The following is a 21645-nucleotide window of genomic DNA, read 5'->3' on the forward strand; positions in this document are numbered from 1 at the left end:
TCCCACTTCGAGTTTGCTCCTAAGCGACAAATGTAAACACTAATACAGCTGATTGAGCTAACTTTTTTAAGTTAAGGTCTAATTTATTAAATATGTATTATTGTTATTATTTTATGAGAAAATTTTTTAAATTTTATTTATCTAGAGATTACAAAAAAATAATTTCTATTTTATTTTACACTACGCATAAAAAATATTATAATTTTATTATTTATTAAAAATATTTTTATTACTTATTTATGTTGATATTGTATATTTAAATTTAATTTATAATGCATTATTTAGATAATTATTTATAATAAATTATAGAACAATAAATCAATTATCACTGATTAAGAAAAATGATTTAATCTATGCTAAGTGTATATCTATATATGTATTAGTCGATTCAAATTGTTTTAAATAATTTCGAATAATTTTTCTTAATAAGGGATTACACTAAATAAAATTAACTGTAACTATAACGTAATAAGTGATTTATGACAACCCGATGAAAAAAGATTTTATACAATAAAAAAAAAATCGCCCGATCCGTTTGTATACAATCGTACATGATTATATCATATTTGGATATAATTTGTATATAATTATATACTGTATTCATGTAGATTATATATAATCATATACAATTCTATATAATTGTATACAAATATATACATTTGCATATAATTACATGCTGTATTCATATAGATTATATATAATTATATACAATTCTATATAATTGTATACAAATATATACATTTGTATATAATCACATACAGTGTTCATATAGATTATATATAATTATATACAATGCTATATTATTGTATACAAATATATGCATTTGTATATAATTTTATTTTTTTTTTGCATTTTTATATAGAATTATATACAATTTTATGTAATTGTATACAAATATATTCATTCGTATATAATCACATACAGTATTCATATAGATTATATATAATTATATACAATTCTATACAATTGAATACAAATATATACATTTGTATATAATTTTATTATTCTTTTTTGCATTTTTATATAAAATTATATACGATGGTATAAAATTGTATATAATTATATAAAAATTTTATATAATTATATATCACCTTTATCCAAATGTATATAATTCATATATAACTGTATACAGTTATACAAAAACTTTTTTCATCGGGAAAATAAAAAGTAATAAGTATGACTTTAAATAGTTATTATGTTATTGTAGTTAAATGAAATTCTAAAATTTACTATTTAAGCGTTTAAAATTACTATGGAATCATAAAAATAGTATTTTTAATGATAATAGATACTTATGTTACTTGGTCGCAAAGCAACAATGTTGCGACAGGGGTCTGAGGTTCGTAGTCCGTATTTACGAAAACCAGTGGGATGATTTACGCACGAGCCGAAGACGTTTTAGAATGCACTGTAATAACCCTGTTTAAACAATCTTATAGAATCCAATAGATTCTTATAAATTCTTATAGAGATTTTATAAGAATGAATGAGATCTATGAAAAGTGCTACAGCTAGGTATACTAACTGAATTTTCGGATTTTAGATTTCTAAGTAGGTTTTAAATATTTATGGGACTCGAATGATGAAAATCTTATCCATTTCTTCGTAAGCTGAAAAACCCGCTGCAATGATATAAATCTTTCTTTTAAACTACTTGTATAAAAAAATTCTAACTTGTAAATCTGTTTATGAATTTTTTATAAATGCAACCAACTTCTAATTACAAAATGATTTGAATTACATCTATGATTATAAGTATAAAAGCTTTACACTTTTTTAGACTATTTGTACTTAAAAATTGCAATGAAATGGTCATTTCATTAGTAACGTATGTAAAATTGTTTTAATGTATCCACGCTTTTATGAAATTACTTAGCTACTCGATTTTTATATTCAATAAAATTTTAATGTTTTAATGAAAAACATTATTGGGAATTCAAATTACAATTTATTAAAAAATTAAATTTTAATTAATTAAGGTCATTTTCAGATAGTGCCTCCCACTTTTTAAAAATTTTCAATAACACAATTGTCATAAATGTATCAAAATAAAATTTATTAATAAAAAAAAAAAATTGAAACTTTAATTGAAAAAAGAACCACGTACAATTAATTTCGCCGATATAGAATTTAAAAAAATTACTTACAGTTAATGTCAAGTGGGAGTTTAACGAAATTTGGAAAATAAATTTCAGCCTACAAAATTTTAAATTCGAATTAAAAAATTAACATGAAGATTTTACTGAAATTTATTTAACAAATTTTGTTTAACTCTTAATTGATATTAATTGTAAGTAATAGTACCTTAGATAAAAGCCAAAAACATAATAGCCAAAAGTTGCAAAAGCTGAAGTTCTCGATAACTTGTCGTCAAGTTGGTCGGAAACTAATGAATGACCAACTTTTTCACGATCAACTCGTGTTACCAGGATAGTTGTCTGCGATATTTTATATTATAATAAATACTCAAAATTAAAACGTCGTTAAATGCTTAACGTCGGCGTCATGCGGTCGCGATTATTTTAATAATTGTCTTCATAGAAATAAATTTTTTTCTTTGGTTCAGTTTATTTATTTATAAAAAATTACTTAAGTGTTTATTTATTTAATTATTAAACATGAAATTAAATGCTTATTTATTCAATCGAAACTAAGATTATATTTTTATTTTATTGTTTTATTAATAAATAAACATAAAAACTAACCTAATACAAAGTCTAATACATGTATTTTTTAATATGAAAATTTGAACAAATTTTTTTCTAAATATAAAACTAACAAGTCTCAAAATTTTAGGTTAATTAATATGTTCATTTAGTTCCATTTTATTAAAATGTAGTATTTATTTTTTACTTTTAATCAAATTTTTATTTTAAAATTAGAGTTCAGGTTATAAATTTAAGGTAACACAAATTTATCAGTTAATGACGATCCACAATCGTTAGCCGATCAATTTAATGCGCATGTGTAATCTAGAGAATTTTTTTTACTAGTGATGCAGCTTTAGGTAAAGTTGAGTTCACCCCAGTAGTCTATCTTGAACATTTTGATAACTTGGATTATAAAGTAGGGATATACCACGCCTATTTTCGTCGAATTTTGCGGTAGAAGGGATGCCCAAATGCTTTAAGAAAGTTTAAAACACTGCATTTGACCAATGAGAAGTGATGAGTGTTTAATGAAAAAGTTTATGAGGCCGAGGTTAGGCATTTAACGGCGTTTATTTTGAGCATGTATTATATAAATTTTTTTTTAATTCCATATCTCGGCGAAATTACTTGAATGTTGTCCTTTATTTCATTAGTGCTTTGATTTTTTTTAAAATTAATTAATTAAATTTTAATACGATCATGACAGTTGAAAGTCATTACAAATGTTTAAAAAGTGAGGGGTACTGTCTAAGAACACCCTTAACAGCGAATAAAATATAAAATTATCTTGGTATATATAATACAATTATTGATCATACAATAAACTGAAAAACGTTGCTTAAACTATAATTGGAAAAAAAAATGATTTATTATTTTTTTAAAAATGAATCATGTTGGGTATTAAATGAAATTTTACGATTAACAGAATTTCAAAGTATTTTTATAATTTATCGTACGACAATACATTATATTTTATTAAAATTTATGAAATATTAGCATACGGACACAGTTGGATTATATGAACTTAAATTCTATGGTTTTTAATTACAAACTGTATTTAAAATTTACAATTTTCCTGTGCGATGAATATGAATAAATTAATTTAAAATTAAATCTAAAACATAAATTTATTGGTTTCAAATTTATCATAAAATACATTCACAAAATAAATCTACTATACACAACATAAGGTGAATGATCTAAAAGTCGGCCATCTAAGGCTGTAACTAAACTTTAAGTAGTCATACAAGTATTAATATATAAGAAATATACTATTTTTTTTATTTGACATTGAGAGAAGAAATAGCTTTTCGAAAAAGAATTTATTCTTGTTTCAAAAAAATTAATTTATTGAAAATTTAAAAAAATCTCATTTTTTGGCTGAAAAAACTACAATCTATTTTCTAACAATTCTTTGTGATAATTTGATTATATTTAAAAGTTTGTATCTCAGCTTGTATATAACTTAGAGTTTCTTCCGGCAGCATTCTTCTCTGTTTACACTCTACTTTCAAAAAAAGAAAATATAAATATTTGCTTTAAACTAGTATCCGGCTTAATTGGGAGCTTCCAACAAAACCACTGAATTAGTAAAATTTTACCTATTTTAAAAATCCTTTCAAATCTACAGTTTTCAGAGTAGAAAAATAAATAATAGCTGATATTTTTTGTGTAGATGTATTCTGTTGATATCTAATGTAATTTTCCTCAATTGCTTCGATTTTGTTATTATACATGGAGAAATTATTCTTCTTTGGAATGTATGGTGTCATAGTAGTGCCGGACCGTATTGGCTACGGTTACAGTTTTAAATACCCTGTTTTCAATAACCATCACAATAAAAACTCGTCAAAAAAAAACTGATACAAAAATGACTATTTACAAAAATAACTTTATATAAAAATAACTAGACACAATAATATCCTTATAATTAATATCTAAGTACAAAATAACCAGATACAATAATAACCTGGTAATAAAAATTTACTGCCACAATTTCATAGCAATATATCAAATAATTCATATACTAAAAAATTTTACACATTTCATTATATTGATAGTGATAGATTTATGTCATATCGATTCGATATTAATGTATGCGGATATGGTTAATTAGATATTTTAGTATATAGTTTTTATTTTTATGGTTATTTTTGTATTTAGTAATTTTTGTATCAGGTTTTTTTTGTCATTGGGTATTTTAGTTTTATGGTATTTTAGTATGGTTATTTTTGTATGGGAAATTTTTTTTTGTGATATTTTGAGCGGACACCGTTGGCTGCCTGTCAGAAATTGGAATAAATGCAGAAATCGCTATGATCATAGCATTCCAAACAAGAATTATTTCTTCGTGTACGACCACCCAAAGCCCCCTAAAAACCCCTAAAAACCTCAAAAAATTTCAACCTTATATCGAGCTTGGATCCAAGTTATAAGTTTTCACACATCCCGAAAATTGCATTGTTTAAATATTTTTCGCGAATAAGTTTTCACGAATCTAATGAATTATTTATTTATTTTTAAATCTGTTATCAATACCTGATTAAAATTTTTCAGGTTACTGCTGTTGATGCTTTTTAAGTGCAATATTAAGTAAGAGCAATATTATTTATGATAAAAAAAAATTTTAACTAATGTTATTAGTAATTGTTTTGCTGATTTTTTAATAAATCGCTAAAAATTAATTGCAAAATCATTTTCTATACAAAATTCCTTTAACAAGATTTTAATTCTTTTAATATTTAAAATATATAAAATTTATAAGTACATGATTTTATTTGGTTTTATTAGCTTGAATTTATTCATACCTTATTTATGACGTTTAAAATAGTTATTTTTATTCAAGTTAAAAATTAGCCTTATTATTATATACTACACTGATAAAAAAATTGACTTGATTCAAGATAAAAAACCTTGAACCAAGAATACCATTTTGAAGAAAATGATTTTTTTGCGACAAGAGAAAAATTTTTGAACCAAGAGAAATTTACTTTAATCAAGAATAATTTTTTGTTTTTTCAAGATTTTTTATTTTTATTCAAGTTAACTTTTTCATCATTGTATGGAATATGAGCAGTGTTGTAAAGTAAAAGATCCATTACCCCCTCACTTTTCATTGGAATAATATTAGATCACTGAATATAAATTGGTAAATGAAATGAGAAATCACATTTTATTCATAGTTATTTCTTGTAGGTTCGAATATAAGAATAAAATTTTAATTTGAATAATAATATTAATAATTTACCGTAAAGTCAAGTATTGCATTGTAAAAACTGTAAAAATAAAAAAGCATACTGCTCTTACGGTAAAAATGCCGCAAATTACAGTAAATTACCGTAATTCACCGTACAACACCGTATTATGCTGTAAATTGCTGCAAATTTTCGTAACTGATATAAATGCGGTAAATTACCGTAATTCAGATCTGCCAGGGTGAGAGCGATATTGAAAACATTCACCTAATTAAAATTTATAAAAAATTATCATATACTCTAATACATGATATTCTAATATATTTAGGTTCACAAATAATCATTTATCAATGATAAATTTTTTACTTCAAATTGTTTCGTATGAAATTTATAAAAACACATTAATCAGTGAAAGTGAGCGACTAATGATACTGATCGGATTTAGGGTCTTTAACCTTACTTTAAATTTATAACATAAAAACTAATAGTTTTGAAAAAACTAACGTTTGGTGGGTCAAAAGTACAAGGAAATACTTTCTCCCAGGTAACTGGGTTCAAACTCACCCATGAGCGAAAAGTATTAGTAAAATACTGACTGTATTGACTGGGGTTTTCTGTTATTTTCCTAATAGACTTCGACAAACGCCACAGTATAGGTCGGTCACAGCCGCGAAAGGGGATATCAGGTGAAAGATTCACAAACAAAAAAATAGACAGATTTAACCGAAAGATTCCTTGAGAACTAATTTTTTTGGTCTTTCTCCGCAAAAAACAGATAATGAGACAAATAGTTAAAAAAACGGCAAATCAAACAATAAAGACAAAAGTGTAAACAGACTCTACAGAGTTTGCATACTATAACTCCAAAAAAAAAAAAATAACAGTAATTAATTATAAAATAGTTTAGCTAAAATTTTAAATAACTATTGAATAAAAACTATAATATGCTGAATTTTTTTTTTAAATTTGTAAAAGTAAAATTTAAACAATTTATAGTAAACTAATATTGTAAACAGTTAAAAAGTTTTGTTCAAGTCAATAAAATAAAAAAAACTCGGAAATAATATTCAAAGAGAATCATTTTCCAGTTCAACTAAAGACTCAATACCCATTGTCCATATAACATGAGAATCAGTTGTTACTGTGACTTCTGGTGATCCATCATAAGTGTTTGAAGTACTTACAAGGTCTCCAAAAGCTAATGTATGTTTATCTAAAAAAAAATAAAAAACATGATCAATGTGATTGTCAAAAAAAAATTTTATTTAACGTATGGTTATCCTGTTTTATCATGCCTATAAAGCGAACCTTATCAAGATAAGATGGACATGTCCAATTCAAATAATAATGTATGATAAAATTAAAGAAAAAGTTTCTTAGAGACTAAACAGAAAATTCCCACTAACTGTTGCGCACAATTGATCAATATAACGAAGCTATCTGCACCCTTGATTGAAAAATATAATCAAGTGACGATCAGGGGTCGACGTTAACCGGAGGTGAGTTCTAAAAACTCGCCCCATTAACCCGTGGTATCTAACCACAATCACTACGAGTCCAACCTCTGTGGGTTGAACACTTTTACCATCACAGGAAATAAAGAGACTCTGGTCGAAGTAGACACGGCAACGAGTAGCAGAAATGTTGCCATCACGTTTTGACAGCGCATTTACTTCAAGTTGCGGACGAAATAGCTATTTGAGTAAATAGCCGTTTTGGACCGATTAACTATAATGAATCGAATGGCAATGCAGATTTCTAGGTTTTTTTACGAGAGTGACTGGTGATGCAGAATGACCGTCAGACCCCTGTGAATTCGATTTACAGGTTTGATAAATCAGAATAACCAGACATGCGTCGAATAAAGTATAGTGCGTAATACGTGGACTAAACCATTATTTGTAAAATACAATGTCTTTAGCTCGAGCCGCAGTCTAGTTTTATTGTATCAATTAGCAATTATTAACTTAAAAAAAAAAAATTCTTATATATTTATACCTAAATTATATTTTAGTCCAGTTGTTGAAATAGTCTTAACAACAGATCCAATGGGAATGAGGCCTACCCACGAATGAGTTCTTCTGAGGACTTGAGGAATTTTAATAATATGATAACCGGGTTTTAATAACCATGTTAATGAATTACTCGCTACTTGAATTATAGTTTCAACATCTATTATTTCTTTACTTCTGTACAAAGTATTGATATTACCCATAATGTGATCAAATCGTCCGGCTGTTTCAACGAATACATAAACTGCCTTTAACTGTAAAAAAAAAAATAATAATAATTTATTGGTGTAGATAGAAACGATATAATTGTTTTATGTGCTAAATGATAATTTAAGTTCAAATATTGTTATCAGTAATAAACACCACTTTCTTTTAGTATCTGTATAATCTTACTATTAAATTCGTGGAAATTAATTTTTTATTCGTTCTTGTCACGGATTTTTACATTAAATACTAACTTTTATGATGTAGATTGATAAATTATACTTTATTTACATAAACTTGTGTTTTAGTACAAAACATATCAAGATACGTTACTATTTTTAAAATCTGATAGTTGACGTCGACATATTCATAAACTTCCATTAAAGTGTTTTTTAATTTTATTATTAATTATTATTTGAACTTTCACAGTACGCATATTAGTTTCACTTTATGATTTAATTGATCCTCCATTTCAGATTTACACGATTGATTATTTGTTTTGTTTATCACTATATACTTTTTTATATAATAAAAACAAAAATTCAAAACATCTATTTTAACAATTTATTTTATACTAGTAGCAATGTCCATGGTGACCACACCCATTTAACAATCTTTTTCAATTTTTAAACAAGTCTACTCTAAAGATCGATAGATGCTAGTGTCTTTTTCTATGTATGGGTCTTGCTGCAGATACCTGTGACCAGATTTCAATAGCAAGTCTAGTGCAAGTCTTACACAAGAAATTCATGCCAGATTATCTCAATACTGGAGGAAGACTATAGTTGAAAATAGTTGCGCATAGCTTGCTCAAGATCTGCTCAAGGCTCAAAATTGATCTTGAGCCTTGAGCAGATCTTAAGCAAACCATGTGTAAGTATCTAGTGTAAGTAACTAGTGCAAGAAATGCGTCAGACCTTTTCAATGCACCGTGTTCAAGATATCTTCAATAATTTTGTGTACGATACCATGAGCAAGAAATACCCAAATCTTGCAATAGGTTTTTTGATTCACGGTCTTGCGAAAGACACATACGCAGAAAAAGACACTAGCAGCTAGGGGTCTTGCTCAAGATACTTACTCTAGAATCTTGTTCAAACATGTGTTACTGAGGCAGATTTCTGAAACTGAACTTTCCTGACTTTTTCAGGTATTTCAGTCAAATAATTATAAAATTCCCTGACCATATGTAGTAATATTAAATCATTAGAAATATTTATTCAGTTCAAAATAAAATGGTATAAGTCAGTTCAATAAATATAACATAATATAATATAATCAATCATTGAATGAAACTTCATTTTATTATTTGTCAATGTTCATAATTTTTATTTATTAAATGAATAATTCTTTATTCCTGATTATAAATCTATGTTTTTATATAACTTACTCTATAATAAAATATAGATAAATTTTTCATTTTCACTATAATAAATTTCATAAATAAGAACGTTTTATAGAATATTAATTAAATATCAATCAAGTACGCGAATAATAAATATAGTGAAACTTATTAGTTCAATACTTATGTATACTTTTAATGTTTTTGGTTTTTATAATATGTCAATACACATGTTAATAACTTGAAGATCCTGACGATTGATTTCTACTAAGAATTTCTTTTTCTAACAGCCTTTTTAATTCTAACTGCTTTATTTTCTCGCTAGTGGAATAAATTTCAACAAATTTTTTTTCAAGATGATATTACAATCGCATTCGCGCCACGCCACTTTTTGAACAGTTTTGACAGAAAAATAAATTTATCAGATTTTTTCAGAAAAAAATGAAAGAAAGTAAAATTTTTCCAGCTTTGTGACGAAATTTTCTGATTTTTCCAGTATATTTATAATTCCCTGACATTTCCAAGTTTCTCAGGTTTTCCAAAAATGTGGCCACCATACCTCAACTCTTTTTTACTAATTTCAGACTTCTCAATCATATTTTAAATGTTAAAATAACTGACAGCTTTTATTTATAAGTAAATTAAATTTATTTTTATTGTAATTCGTGAGTTGAATAAACGCCAACAGCTTTCCACACCATTAACTTGATATTAACTTGCTCCGACTAGTTTCAAATGTTGGAACTTAAAATTTCGAGGTGTCATGAAAAATATCGTGAGTGACACAGAATCAAACGTGAATGCATCCACGGGTGAAGTCAACTCTCTCCTTCAGCTCAGGCAGACTTACTCTGGCCTATATTTGTATTGTTCCATCCTTTGTCACTTTACATTATTATTTGTAAGAAGATGTGGCTATTTTCTAAACTAATCTGATTTTATACTCGATAAATAATGAAATTTACAGGCAATAATATAAAAATCATTTATTTTTAAATTACTTTTCAAATAATTCGAGAATTTTGACTGATTGATTTCATATTTAATTATCTGTCACTTTCAATAATTTAATTTGATTGTCATAAAATTGTTCTGGCATTAATTAATCAATCGAAGTGATGGAACAAAATATTTTGATTGAATTCAAACACTCGAGGATTTATAAAATAATTAAATTGCTCTAAGCTAAGAAATAAAAAAATGTATACCTGAATATCTTTATGTTTACACTTAGTAGATAATTGCATCAATGACTTGGTAAAATCAGTATGATTTTGATCCATGGTGGTGATGATTTCAACACCAACATTTTTTAGTTTATTTATGTGATCTGGTAATATACTATCGAAATCACCTGTAATTAAATCCGGTGCATATTCGATACATTTTTTAGAAAATATTTCATCTGCTAAAGTTCCCAGATATTTTAGCCATTGATTCGCACCACCATCAACAGTAATTCTAAATTGTGCTAAAAGAATAAAAATAATTTATTTTTTTTTTTAACTGAGGTAAAAGACCCAGTAACCAGTTAGAGACAATTACTCAGTCATTGCATGAATTTCTAAAAGAAATAATTGTATATATACATTAGGGTGCTTCGTTTCCGGCGAAAGTATTTTTTTGTCGCTCATCAAGCAAAATATTGTTTTTTATGCTAAATCAAAAATTCCTACCAAGTTTGAGCTCTTAATTCCAATCCTACGTACTTTCCATTTGATTTCCAAGATTTTCCATTTAAAATACACGTAAATTAAATTACTTTTTTTTAACTTTCTAATACTCATCTGCGTTTTATGATATCGACGCGGTTTAGGTCGCAAATTGTAGGGCATTTGGTGTTCTTCAAAAGTGCCCATAGTAACTTAGCTATAATTCCAGCTGTTTCACTGATGTCCGCTGAGGAAGTCATTTTTCGTATCAAATGGACCTTTCTTGGCTTGCAGAACATAAACCAATGAAAGGACACTGAAAATGTTAGTAGGAAATTTGTAGGAAATTTTATTCCCTCCAAAAAAAGCCCTATGAGTCAAGTTGCTAAAGACCATAATTTCCGAGTTATAGGAGTTTTAATAATTTAAAAAATAAAATAGCAATTGTCATTGTTTTTTTTTAATATTATATTTTTTAAATTATTGAAACTCCTATAACTGGGAAACTATAGACTTTAGCAACTTGACTCATAGGGCTTTTTTTGGAGGGAACAAAATTTCCTATAAAATTTCCATTAACATTTTCAGTGTCCTTTCATTGGTTTATGTTCTGCAAGCCAGGAAAGGTCCATTTGATACGAAAAATGACTTCCGCAACGGGAATCAGTGAAACAGCTGGAATAACAGCTAAGTAACTATAGGCACTTTTGGAGAACACCAAATGCCCTACAATTTGCGACCAAAACCGCGTCGATATCATAAAACGCAGCTGACTGTTAAAAAGTTAAAAAAAAACGTAATTTAATTTACGTGTATTTTAAATGGGAAATCTTGGAAATCAAATGGAAAGTACGTAGGATTGAAATTAAGAGCTCAAGCTTGGTAGGAATTTTTGTTTTAGCATAAAAAAACAATATTTTGTTTGATGAGCAACAAAAAAAATACTTTCGCCGGAAACGAAACACCCTAATATACATACAAATAAACTAAGTAACCAACTATTGGGTATTTTACTTAATTTATATACAGCCTGGTTATAAGTTATTGTTAGGGGCTGTAGGAGAAAAATTTCTTGGAAATAAGTTTCCCCTACTCTTATCATTTACTCGGTGATCGCTCAGATTTCTGCATATGTATGCGTCGTGTTCGTGTTTGTGTCAGCAGTCCTTTTATAAGTTTGTTGACGTTTGTCATTTATTTACGCACATACTTTATTAATTTATAAAAGGACTACAGAAGCAATCTCTTCACTACAACCGAAAAACTGCGTCAGTGGAGCTGGAGTAGGGGTAGTATTTTGAGACGAGCGAAAACAAATAGAGGGGAAGTAAATTATAACGAGGTTGTACTGTACGCCTATAGATTTTAGATGATAAATTACTCGTGATATGAAAAGTACCAATGACCAGATAATTATTTCAATTCATAAGTTAATAAATTTAATATCAACTATATCAAATTTTATAAATATAAATCAGATTTTTTAAAATCTTTATATGCATTTTTAAAAAGAAATCATTTTTATTAATAATGCAATTTATTTATTATACTGAAATTAGCCGAGTTTTAATAATTCTTAGATTTTTGAAAAACGATAAATATAAAAAAAAAAGTATTAGAAAAAATTGCATCTGTAGTTTTTTAAATTTCTTACATGTGCATATTTTTAGTTTTTCTTCCGTTTTTCAATTTAATTTAAAAAAAAAATCCAAGTTGTGAACAGTCGGCTAACTTCAGGATCATATTTATTTATAAAAGAAAAGTATTGTTAGACGTTGATATTTTTAGCGACAATTATTAAAATTTTAATAAACATGACTGTGTTATTTTTTTTAACTAACCTTTTTTCCATAAAGGTAATACAATATTTTTCTTAAATAAAATTGGTTGATTTAAAATAATAATTGCATATTTATAATCTACCGAAGACGTAAATATTTCTGTGGGATCCCATAACGTTTCATTCAATTTCGTTTCGTTTTGCATGATTAGATATCAGTATAAAATCTAAAAAAAATAATAAATAAAATAAAAATACATTAGTAACATAAAATATAAGGGGGAATGTAGCAGACATCAGAAAAATTTAAAGTTATAAGTAAGTAGAGTAAATAATTACCCTTGATCCAGAAATTTAATTTAAAATAATTCAAACACGATCTAAAATAATTCAAAGTTGGCAAAATTGACTATATATATAGGTATACACTAACATAGATTGAATCATTCGAATGATTGAAAATAAATTTTGAATTATTTTGAATCCTTTTCAATACCAAAATAATTCCATATTAGAAGGTATTGAAATGATGAAAGATTGAATTCCTTACAATACTTTTGAATTCCATTTTAAGAATTACAAAGTATTCAAATGATCAAAACTTCAATTACATACAATACTTTCCAAAACCTCCGTATGGATTGAAAAGAATTGAAATAATTTTCAATCCTTTTCAATGAGTATTTTTAATCAGGGTCCAAATTAGATTTCTGAATCAGGGACAAAAAAATATTTATAAAAAACTTTACAATTTTATAAATGCGCATTTTTTAAAAATGTTATTTTATCAACTATTTACTCTATTTATTAATAATTTTAAACTTGTCTGATGTCTGCTACATTCACACTCATATATAAAATAATTATTTTTAAATAATTCTAGTTGAATATTGAAAATATTATGAGCGAGAATGTAGCAGACATGAGACGATTTGTAAATTAAAAAAAAAAAAATAAGTAAAGTACATTAAGAAGTGTGCAAGGAGCGTAATTCTGAAGTGATCTGATTTGTGGTGCACAGCGTAATAGTAGTGATAGTGAACCTTGTATCAATTTCAGTTGATAATATTTATCATTTCTTTTGCTGAATTTCTAATTTAATGTTTGTTACTTAAATGATAGATTCCTTTTCTGTTATATTTATTTTTGTACTCCAATTTATATATTAGATTTTGTATAGATTACGATGGAAATCTGTGCAATGAATTAGTTAGTCTATGAATTTATATTAGATTATATTATATACTTATGTTCTATAGACATACGTTTGTGCGAAATTTGTATAATTGCCGAGTGGCGTTAATAAATAAATAAAAATAATGAAATGAAAAAAATACACGTGCTGATTTTTCATTGATCTAAACACGCATTTTTTAATTTAAATTCTACTAAAATTTTATTTATTTATTCTAACATTTTAAATATTGTCACTTGTCAGTTACATTCACTCATAAAATAATTTATTTTTAAAAAAAATAAATAAATATGAGTACTTGTTATTAAAAATTGTCGTTACCAGTCGTTAAATATTTTTTTCAAAATTTGATGATGTAATATATGATGTGAATCTTACGAAATTCATTATAGATGTGCTGTCTATTTTAAATAATTAAATATTCAAAATTAAATGACAGGTACATTTAAAAAAAATTTTCTATTTGACTGATGTACTTGCACATGGTCTCCATTGCTGTTTAAAAACTTGAACTTGACACATTAACCTTTGTCAAGATTTAATTTTAAAGAAAACAACTCTGGTCTAGTAACAAAATCTATTATTATTTTTGACATATTCATAACAAATTCCATAACCTAGAAATTAATTTTTAATTATTGCAAATAATTATGACAACGAAATAAATTCGATTAAGCAGAAGCAGACATATTTATTTACAAGTTTTTAAAATAAAATTGTTTTATTTACTTACTGTTAATTATAATTATTGTTATTAAGTGACAAGTTATGATCCTGAAGTTGGCGGATAGTTAAAAATTTTCCTATTTTTTTTTTATTTGAACAAATTGATGACAAAAAAAAAAAAAACTAAAAATATGCACCTGTAGAAAATTAAAAAATCTTTAAGTAAAATTTTTTAAAAAATTATTTTTCTGTACAATTTATTGTTTTAAAAAAATTCAAAAAATTATTAGACGTCAGCTGACTTCAGTATTATGAAAAATTTGGAGTTGACATTTGTCAGAATACGAAAACATAATTTTAAAAATCACTGTAAGATGGCGCAGTGTTGTCTTGCATTTTTTTTTTTAAAAACTACGTTGCCGACTATCGAAAGGTTCGTCTTTGACATTTGAACAGAAAACCGTTAAATTTATTCTGCAGTTAAAATGGCAGCAAATAGTTGGGTTGCGGATGTAAAATTGCGTAGTTGTAAAAACTTTAGACAAATTAATTGAATTCGTATAAATTTTATTTTAAATTGATTTTATTTAAAGATTTTATTAAATAGTAGATGATAAAAAGTATGATTTGAATTAATTAAAGAATATTAAAGTAAGAAAAAGAAAAAAAAATTATGAGCTGCTTACGCAACATGATGAGTATGGAACGGCCCTTAGTCTTCGCATGTCCTCGAAGTAAGTGATGATAAAAATAATTAAAATGATAAAATTCATTTAAAGAGCCAATTAAGATGACCATAATTGCGGTAAGTTGATCTATTATGAATATTTAATTTCATTTCAAGGATATTTACGTACATCAAAATGCTAAGTATCTTAAAAGCTTCAGGGTGCAATGAATGTTCTTTTTCTCTCAGGATTTACTTCAATTATTTGAATTACAGTTTATTATATTTTTGTAACATAGACCTGAAAAATTGTGTTACTGAAGTAGTAAATATTCGGCAATTTTATGATACTGAAATTGGCCGACGTCTCATAATTTTTAGATTTTTTTAAAAAGCATAAATTCAAAAAAAAATTTTCAGAAAATTGCACTGACAGTTTTTTAATTTTCTGTACAAGTAACTTGAAATTAGAAAAAAATTCTTAGAAATATTAAAAAAATTTGTTAAAGGTCTTAGATGGCTTTTGCCGAAATATAAGTGTTTTATTTATATGTCAAAGAAAAAAGAAAAACTTTTAATATCTGTTACTCTCAGCATCGTAAAAACTTGAATTTCTATAGATTCATTGAATTCTATGAAAAAATATAATTTTTCTTATATTTTTTTTTTAATAGTGATATTATTTTAGTAAAATTATAAAACCATTTATCCGGAAGCTGTATATCTTTCTATAGCACGCGTTTTATTATGGCAGGTTGTAGTCCAATAAAGATTTAGGGATAACAGCGAATCAGTTTTTATTTAATGGAACTCTCTGATAAAAGTTTGAAGCATGCAATTTAGGCGATTTTCTATAATAGAGATTCTATTTTTGTCGAAATTTAGTTCCCATTTTTTTTTGTCATTAAAAAGAGTTTAAAATTACAAAATAAAATTTGTAATTAATAAAAACATGAAAGAGAAAAATTCTAAAAACAAAAAAAAAACAAAAAAACTTAAGAGTGGCGTGCAAATAACTTTGTCCTTTTTATGCTGATTGGAAGCTTTTATCACCAAATGCATAGCAAAGCTAGATGCATTTCTCTATAATATAGCGATCCTCGGACTTATTCGTTGAAATTTTCCATTCAGCTGCGGGAGAATTTGGATAAAGCCTCCATTTACTGAATAAGCGCAAAAAGGACAGCTCCCTTCATCCGCTCGATTGCTAAGAGGAAAAAGTTTGAACCCCCCTTAATTTAATATCTATAATTACATTGCCAATCTTTTGAATTAGTTGATGATGGCAATCAATTATACTTTGTCATTATAGTTGTACCGAAATTTTATATTTCTTTCCTGTTTAGAGAGAAAAAGGCGTTCTTTTCTCTTGTGAGAAAACAAATGATAATTAGCGCATGCGCCATTCTTCCACACCTCGAAGGAAAATAGAGCGGGTAGGCAATCATACACGTCGGTTGAAATGTCCAACTTTCCTTCTTAGGTATACTATATCAATTTTCGACTCATATATTTTAAGCCATATTTTAGGTGCTTTGGATACCACTATGACATTAGTTTTAATTTACAAAACATTACATGCTGATATTTGTTATAATTTTTTTTATCCCCATGTACTTCCCATACATTACATGAGCATGTGATGTATAACATTTGTATCACATGAAACTCAATGAAAATCCATAAAAACAAACAATAAAAACTTTTGAATTCTCATTGATTCCGTAAAGGAATTAAAATCATGTAGTTTTATATTGATAGAAAAAGCAGCTTTCAGAGCTACAGTATTTTTCCCTTACAACAAATTATGGTATTGAAAATTTTCAATTTAATACATTATTGATCAATGAATTTAAATATTTTTTTAATAGAAGAGATTTTAGATTATTTTAAATTATACTGATCTTATTTTTATTCCGAAATTGTGTAAATAAATTGCGATCTTTTTTCAGAAAATTATTCTTCAATTTTAATATGTAATAAATAAACCAATAATTTTCATAGATTTATATTCGAGAACAGATTGTTTTTACAAAAATCATGTTTTTTTATTAGTGCGCGTTTAAAAAGTATAGAGTATTAATTAATTCTGTAGTTCAATAAAAATACAGCAAATTAAAGAAAGAAAAAAAAAAAAAAAACAAAAATTTAAATCTGTGAAACATGATATTTTTTTATTGTCAAATGTTATTTTTTATGATAATGGTTAAATCAGAATTCTCACCGGATTCTGTTGGCACTTCTCTTGATTCCTTAAATTCTGTTGAGTCGAAATATATCTCAGGTGATCTAGTTTTTTTCTTAAAGTAATAGTTGTAGCAGCCAAGTTACGATCATTGAAAATTGCCAAATCACTGCAGTAGTATTCTGTTACGTCAAAATTAACTAAGATTAAATTAACTTTTCTCCCCTCCGGGCGGAAAATGTCAACTTTCGTCCCGCTGTTCAAAACGAAGTTGCCGCTTTCCGCTTCCGTCGGCGCGAAAAATAGTACTCGGCTTCGCCTCGGCCAACAATTACATGTGATCTGAGACATTTCTTACTTTACTTCCCTAGATGTGTAATATACTATTTGACGTCAGTATACGGTATGAGTTATTCGTCTGATTCATTTCGATGTTTATAAAAAAATTTTATAAAGCTATACTACTTGATAAAATTAAATTTTTCATTATTCAAAGTTAAAGTTGTGTAAAATCAAATTTAATTTAATATCTTACATAGTTTCATTGTAAATGAAGAGAATATTGCAGTCTTTCAAGACGTCACGATACCTAGCAAGAAACTTGACTGTGCAATATTACACTAGTAGCGTTGAAAGAACTAGAAATTTAATTCTCCTGACTCAACTAAGTTATATATATATTATATATAGATGTAGTGTACTATAATACATGATTTCTCTTCAACATCTGGCGTGAAATTATTCAAACATTTTTGTTTCCACAATTTGAGATAATTTTATACCGTTTTTGTATTCTCTATGCTTTAAATTTTCTTGTCTCCACTAAAAATTGGTTATCAATCTTAAAAAAAAAAATCTATTGAAATATAAGCTTTAAATTAAAAATCTTAGACGTTGTTCTTCGCACTTCTGGATTTTCCATTTGAATAACGGTTATGCGATAACCGTAGCTCTAAATGAAATCTGATAAAAATATCTCGAAACTAGAGATTTTAAGCTTTAAAGTCCTTTTTTTAAAATCTCAATACATTTTTTTTCCGACCATAACGCCTTCCAGAAATCACTAAAATATTTTGAAAATTTTTCAGTTATTAGTTATTTGCATTAGTGTATAAATTTTTCAATTTATAAAATAAACCTATTTGAGATTCATCTACATATGATCAAAAGTCGTATATATAATAAAATAGCCTAAAGCTATCATTAAATTTTGTCATCAATTGCACGGCGTATTATGTTGCAATGGAGCATTTCCCCTTGGAAATTAATAACAGACTTGTTAATTATAAGATAGAAGAGAAGAGCTTGAAATCTTTGAATTTGAGTTAAAATACGATTTAGTAGATGTAAAATTGAGGCTATGCGTAACTATAATCAACTGTAGTCTTCCTCCAAAATTGAGTTGTATTCTGGCATGAATTTCTTGTGTAAAGCTTGCATTAAACTCGATATTGAAATCTAGCCACGAGTATCTGCAGCAAGGCACATAGGTAGGAAAAGATATATACTAACGTCTATCAAACTTGGAGACCAGGCTTGGTCAAGCTTTGTACAAAATTATTATATGGGTAACACTCACACTTTTCAAATGGAATTTTCCACAGATTTAGGTACAGACAATCCCCGATATAAAATCTAAAATTGTCTGCTTACATAGAAATTCAAGTACTCAGAAACCACAATATTTTCGAACTTCCTGAACTCGAAAACAGTGGAAAGTTTTTTGGTTGGCCCACCATAGAAATTCAAGTACTCAGAAACCACAATATTTTCGAACTTCCTGAACTCGAAAACAGTGGAATGTTTTTTGGTTGGCCCACCATTTTTTTTGGGTTTTTCAATTTTTTATCTACTTTTTCGAGAAATAGTGGGTATTAACAAAGTGCTAATAATACTAATAATGGGTACTCACACTGTAAAAACATAAAGTGTGGAACTCCCATTTAAAAGAAATCCAGTAACTTTTTACATATTGAGAGTGTATTAATTCTATAAGACTCTTACGGAAAAGTTGACACACTTTAAAGTGTGTAAAAAGTTACTGCAATGCTTTTAAATGGGAGTTACAAACTTGTTTTTAACAGTCAACTTCATTTAATGTCTCATGCTTGAACTTTTTTTTTTGCAAAATAAGATTCCTGTAAGGAGACAATTAAGCGTTATAGCATTCTAAATAATTCAGTTATTAGCAACGATTATTTTTTTACACATCAACATTAAAAATAAAATCATCGGTTGTTTATATTGAGGTTGCTTGTTTTCATGTCAAAACGATCTTAACCAAAAAAATAGTTTATAGTGACGTATTATAATATTTTTTTGTCAATGACCTTACAGCCCATACGAAAAAAATATATATCTGGATATATATTTTTTTCGTATGGGAGCCTTAAGAGGCTTAGATTATTAGTATTATATAGTAAGGAATAGCTATTTCATTACAGATACATGCCCTCTTTTGTTATTCAAATTGTTACTTAATATCATATTGTTCTATAACAGATCAATAATCATCTATAATTATCTTGACCATTTTCGTACTGAAATATAACCCTTCAATAATTCAGCCTATCATAGCCAAAATTAAATTATCAAATTTCTCGATATATCTATATTACTATATAGAAACGAAAAAATTTGAAAAAGTTTTGTTCGAGATAGTAGAATTATTATTTAGAATAATAGTGTTTACCGATCACTTTATCATTACAGTACTTGTCATTTCTCAATTTATTTAGTTAATTTTTTCACGTGTAGGTAGTATACTATTTTTCACACCATGATCGAAAGTTTTGCGTTCGGCTCTAATTTCAAGGATGAAAGCACCACATTTCCGTCCTAATTAATGTCTAAGTAAAATAACGCTTTAACTTATATCCTCATGTGTCAAGTTTTTTAGAAAGTACCGAGTAACTTAGCAATGAATTATTTAAATGGTATTAATTAACGATCAATAAATTAAGGTACTTGACTACTTTATAAATTTCAACGAAAAGATTTTTTTTTGTATTTTTATAATCCTACTTTTAATAATCACCCCCAAAACTTTTTTTTTTTTTTCAAAACTCGAATTCTAACATAAAGAAATTAGTGAAAGTGTGCGCGCGCTTCCAGCACTCTATACTTGCAAGTAAAAACTTTAAACGTGTTTTTTTCAAAACTACTTTGTTTCAAATGGCGGACAGTAAATCTCTGAAACTACTCGGCCGATTTCAATGATTGCGGTCTTGTTTTGTTCGTTGAGATGTTTTGTATGCCAAATATGAAATTTATACGAAAGGCAGCTTATCACCCACAATTTACTTACAGAAAAATCTAAAGAACGATATCAATTACGCTACCGAGAATAAATATCCCGGAAAGGAAAAAACAAATTAGATTTATTTAATGAAAACGTTTTTTTAGTTTCTTTTATTGAGCTAGCACAAATACTTTTACCCTCAAATTTGTGGAGTATATGGTCAATGCTAAGAATTACCGTAGATCGCCAGCGTGGTGTTGATTTACGTGGACATCACGACCTCAAGGTTTTTTTTTTGTTTTTTGTTTTTTATTTTTAATAAAAAACCGACTAAAAGGCTACAGACCAATGAAATCCCAAGTACTGTCATTAACTCAATTAAAAGATTTTTTCGAGGCATTCGATGATTCAATTTACGTAGTGAAAGTAAGTAAAATTAAAAAAAAAAATATTTACACTTCAAATTTAATAATTTCAAATCGTATAATTATTCACATTTTGTACAACAGGTTATTTTTCTTTCGAAGTATACTGTCGTTTAAGAAAGAGCGAATTTTCGTGAAATTACAGTTCATGATGTTGAAAACACAGGCTTCTAATTAATCATAACGATAAAAGATAATAAAAATTATTATCCACATACATCCATAATTGAAAAAAAACTTTATAACATCATAAAAAATTTATACCATGGAGACCGGTCGAAAAGGAAAAATGCATGGGTCAGGTTATTGGTGAAAACAAGATAAGCGAAGTGCCACAGATTATAGCTATTTGATCAGTCAGCGTCTGGTTTCAAGTGCAAAACTAAATCCAGAAAAACCGCCCTTCGAAAATTACATGATTTTTTATTTCA

The 21645-nt window shown here is 26.9% G+C and overlaps 1 protein-coding gene across 4 annotated transcripts; it reads right to left on the reverse strand.

Moving 5' to 3' along the window:
* Positions 1-6709: 6709 nt before the first annotated feature.
* Positions 6710-14839, reverse strand: LOC103569096 (thiamin pyrophosphokinase 1). Of its 4 annotated transcripts, none has more exons than XM_008546205.2 (6): positions 14764-14839; positions 14352-14647; positions 12897-13062; positions 10612-10874; positions 7844-8111; positions 6710-7058 (listed from the first exon to the last, which is right to left on the reverse strand). In XM_008546205.2, exons 3-6 carry the CDS (start codon positions 13039-13041, stop codon positions 6913-6915), a joined length of 822 nt encoding a protein of 273 aa, XP_008544427.1. In that variant the 5' UTR covers positions 13042-13062; positions 14352-14647; positions 14764-14839; the 3' UTR covers positions 6710-6912. The 4 variants fall into 4 exon arrangements, with proteins under 4 accessions (XP_008544427.1, XP_008544428.1, XP_008544429.1 ...); XM_008546206.2 differs by having other exon boundaries at positions 14329-14647; XM_008546207.3 differs by lacking the exon at positions 14352-14647 and having other exon boundaries at positions 14764-14808.
* Positions 14840-21645: the final 6806 nt, after the last annotated feature.

Source organism: Microplitis demolitor, chromosome 5, assembly GCF_026212275.2.
Source record: "Microplitis demolitor isolate Queensland-Clemson2020A chromosome 5, iyMicDemo2.1a, whole genome shotgun sequence".
NCBI lineage: Eukaryota > Metazoa > Arthropoda > Insecta > Hymenoptera > Braconidae > Microplitis > Microplitis demolitor.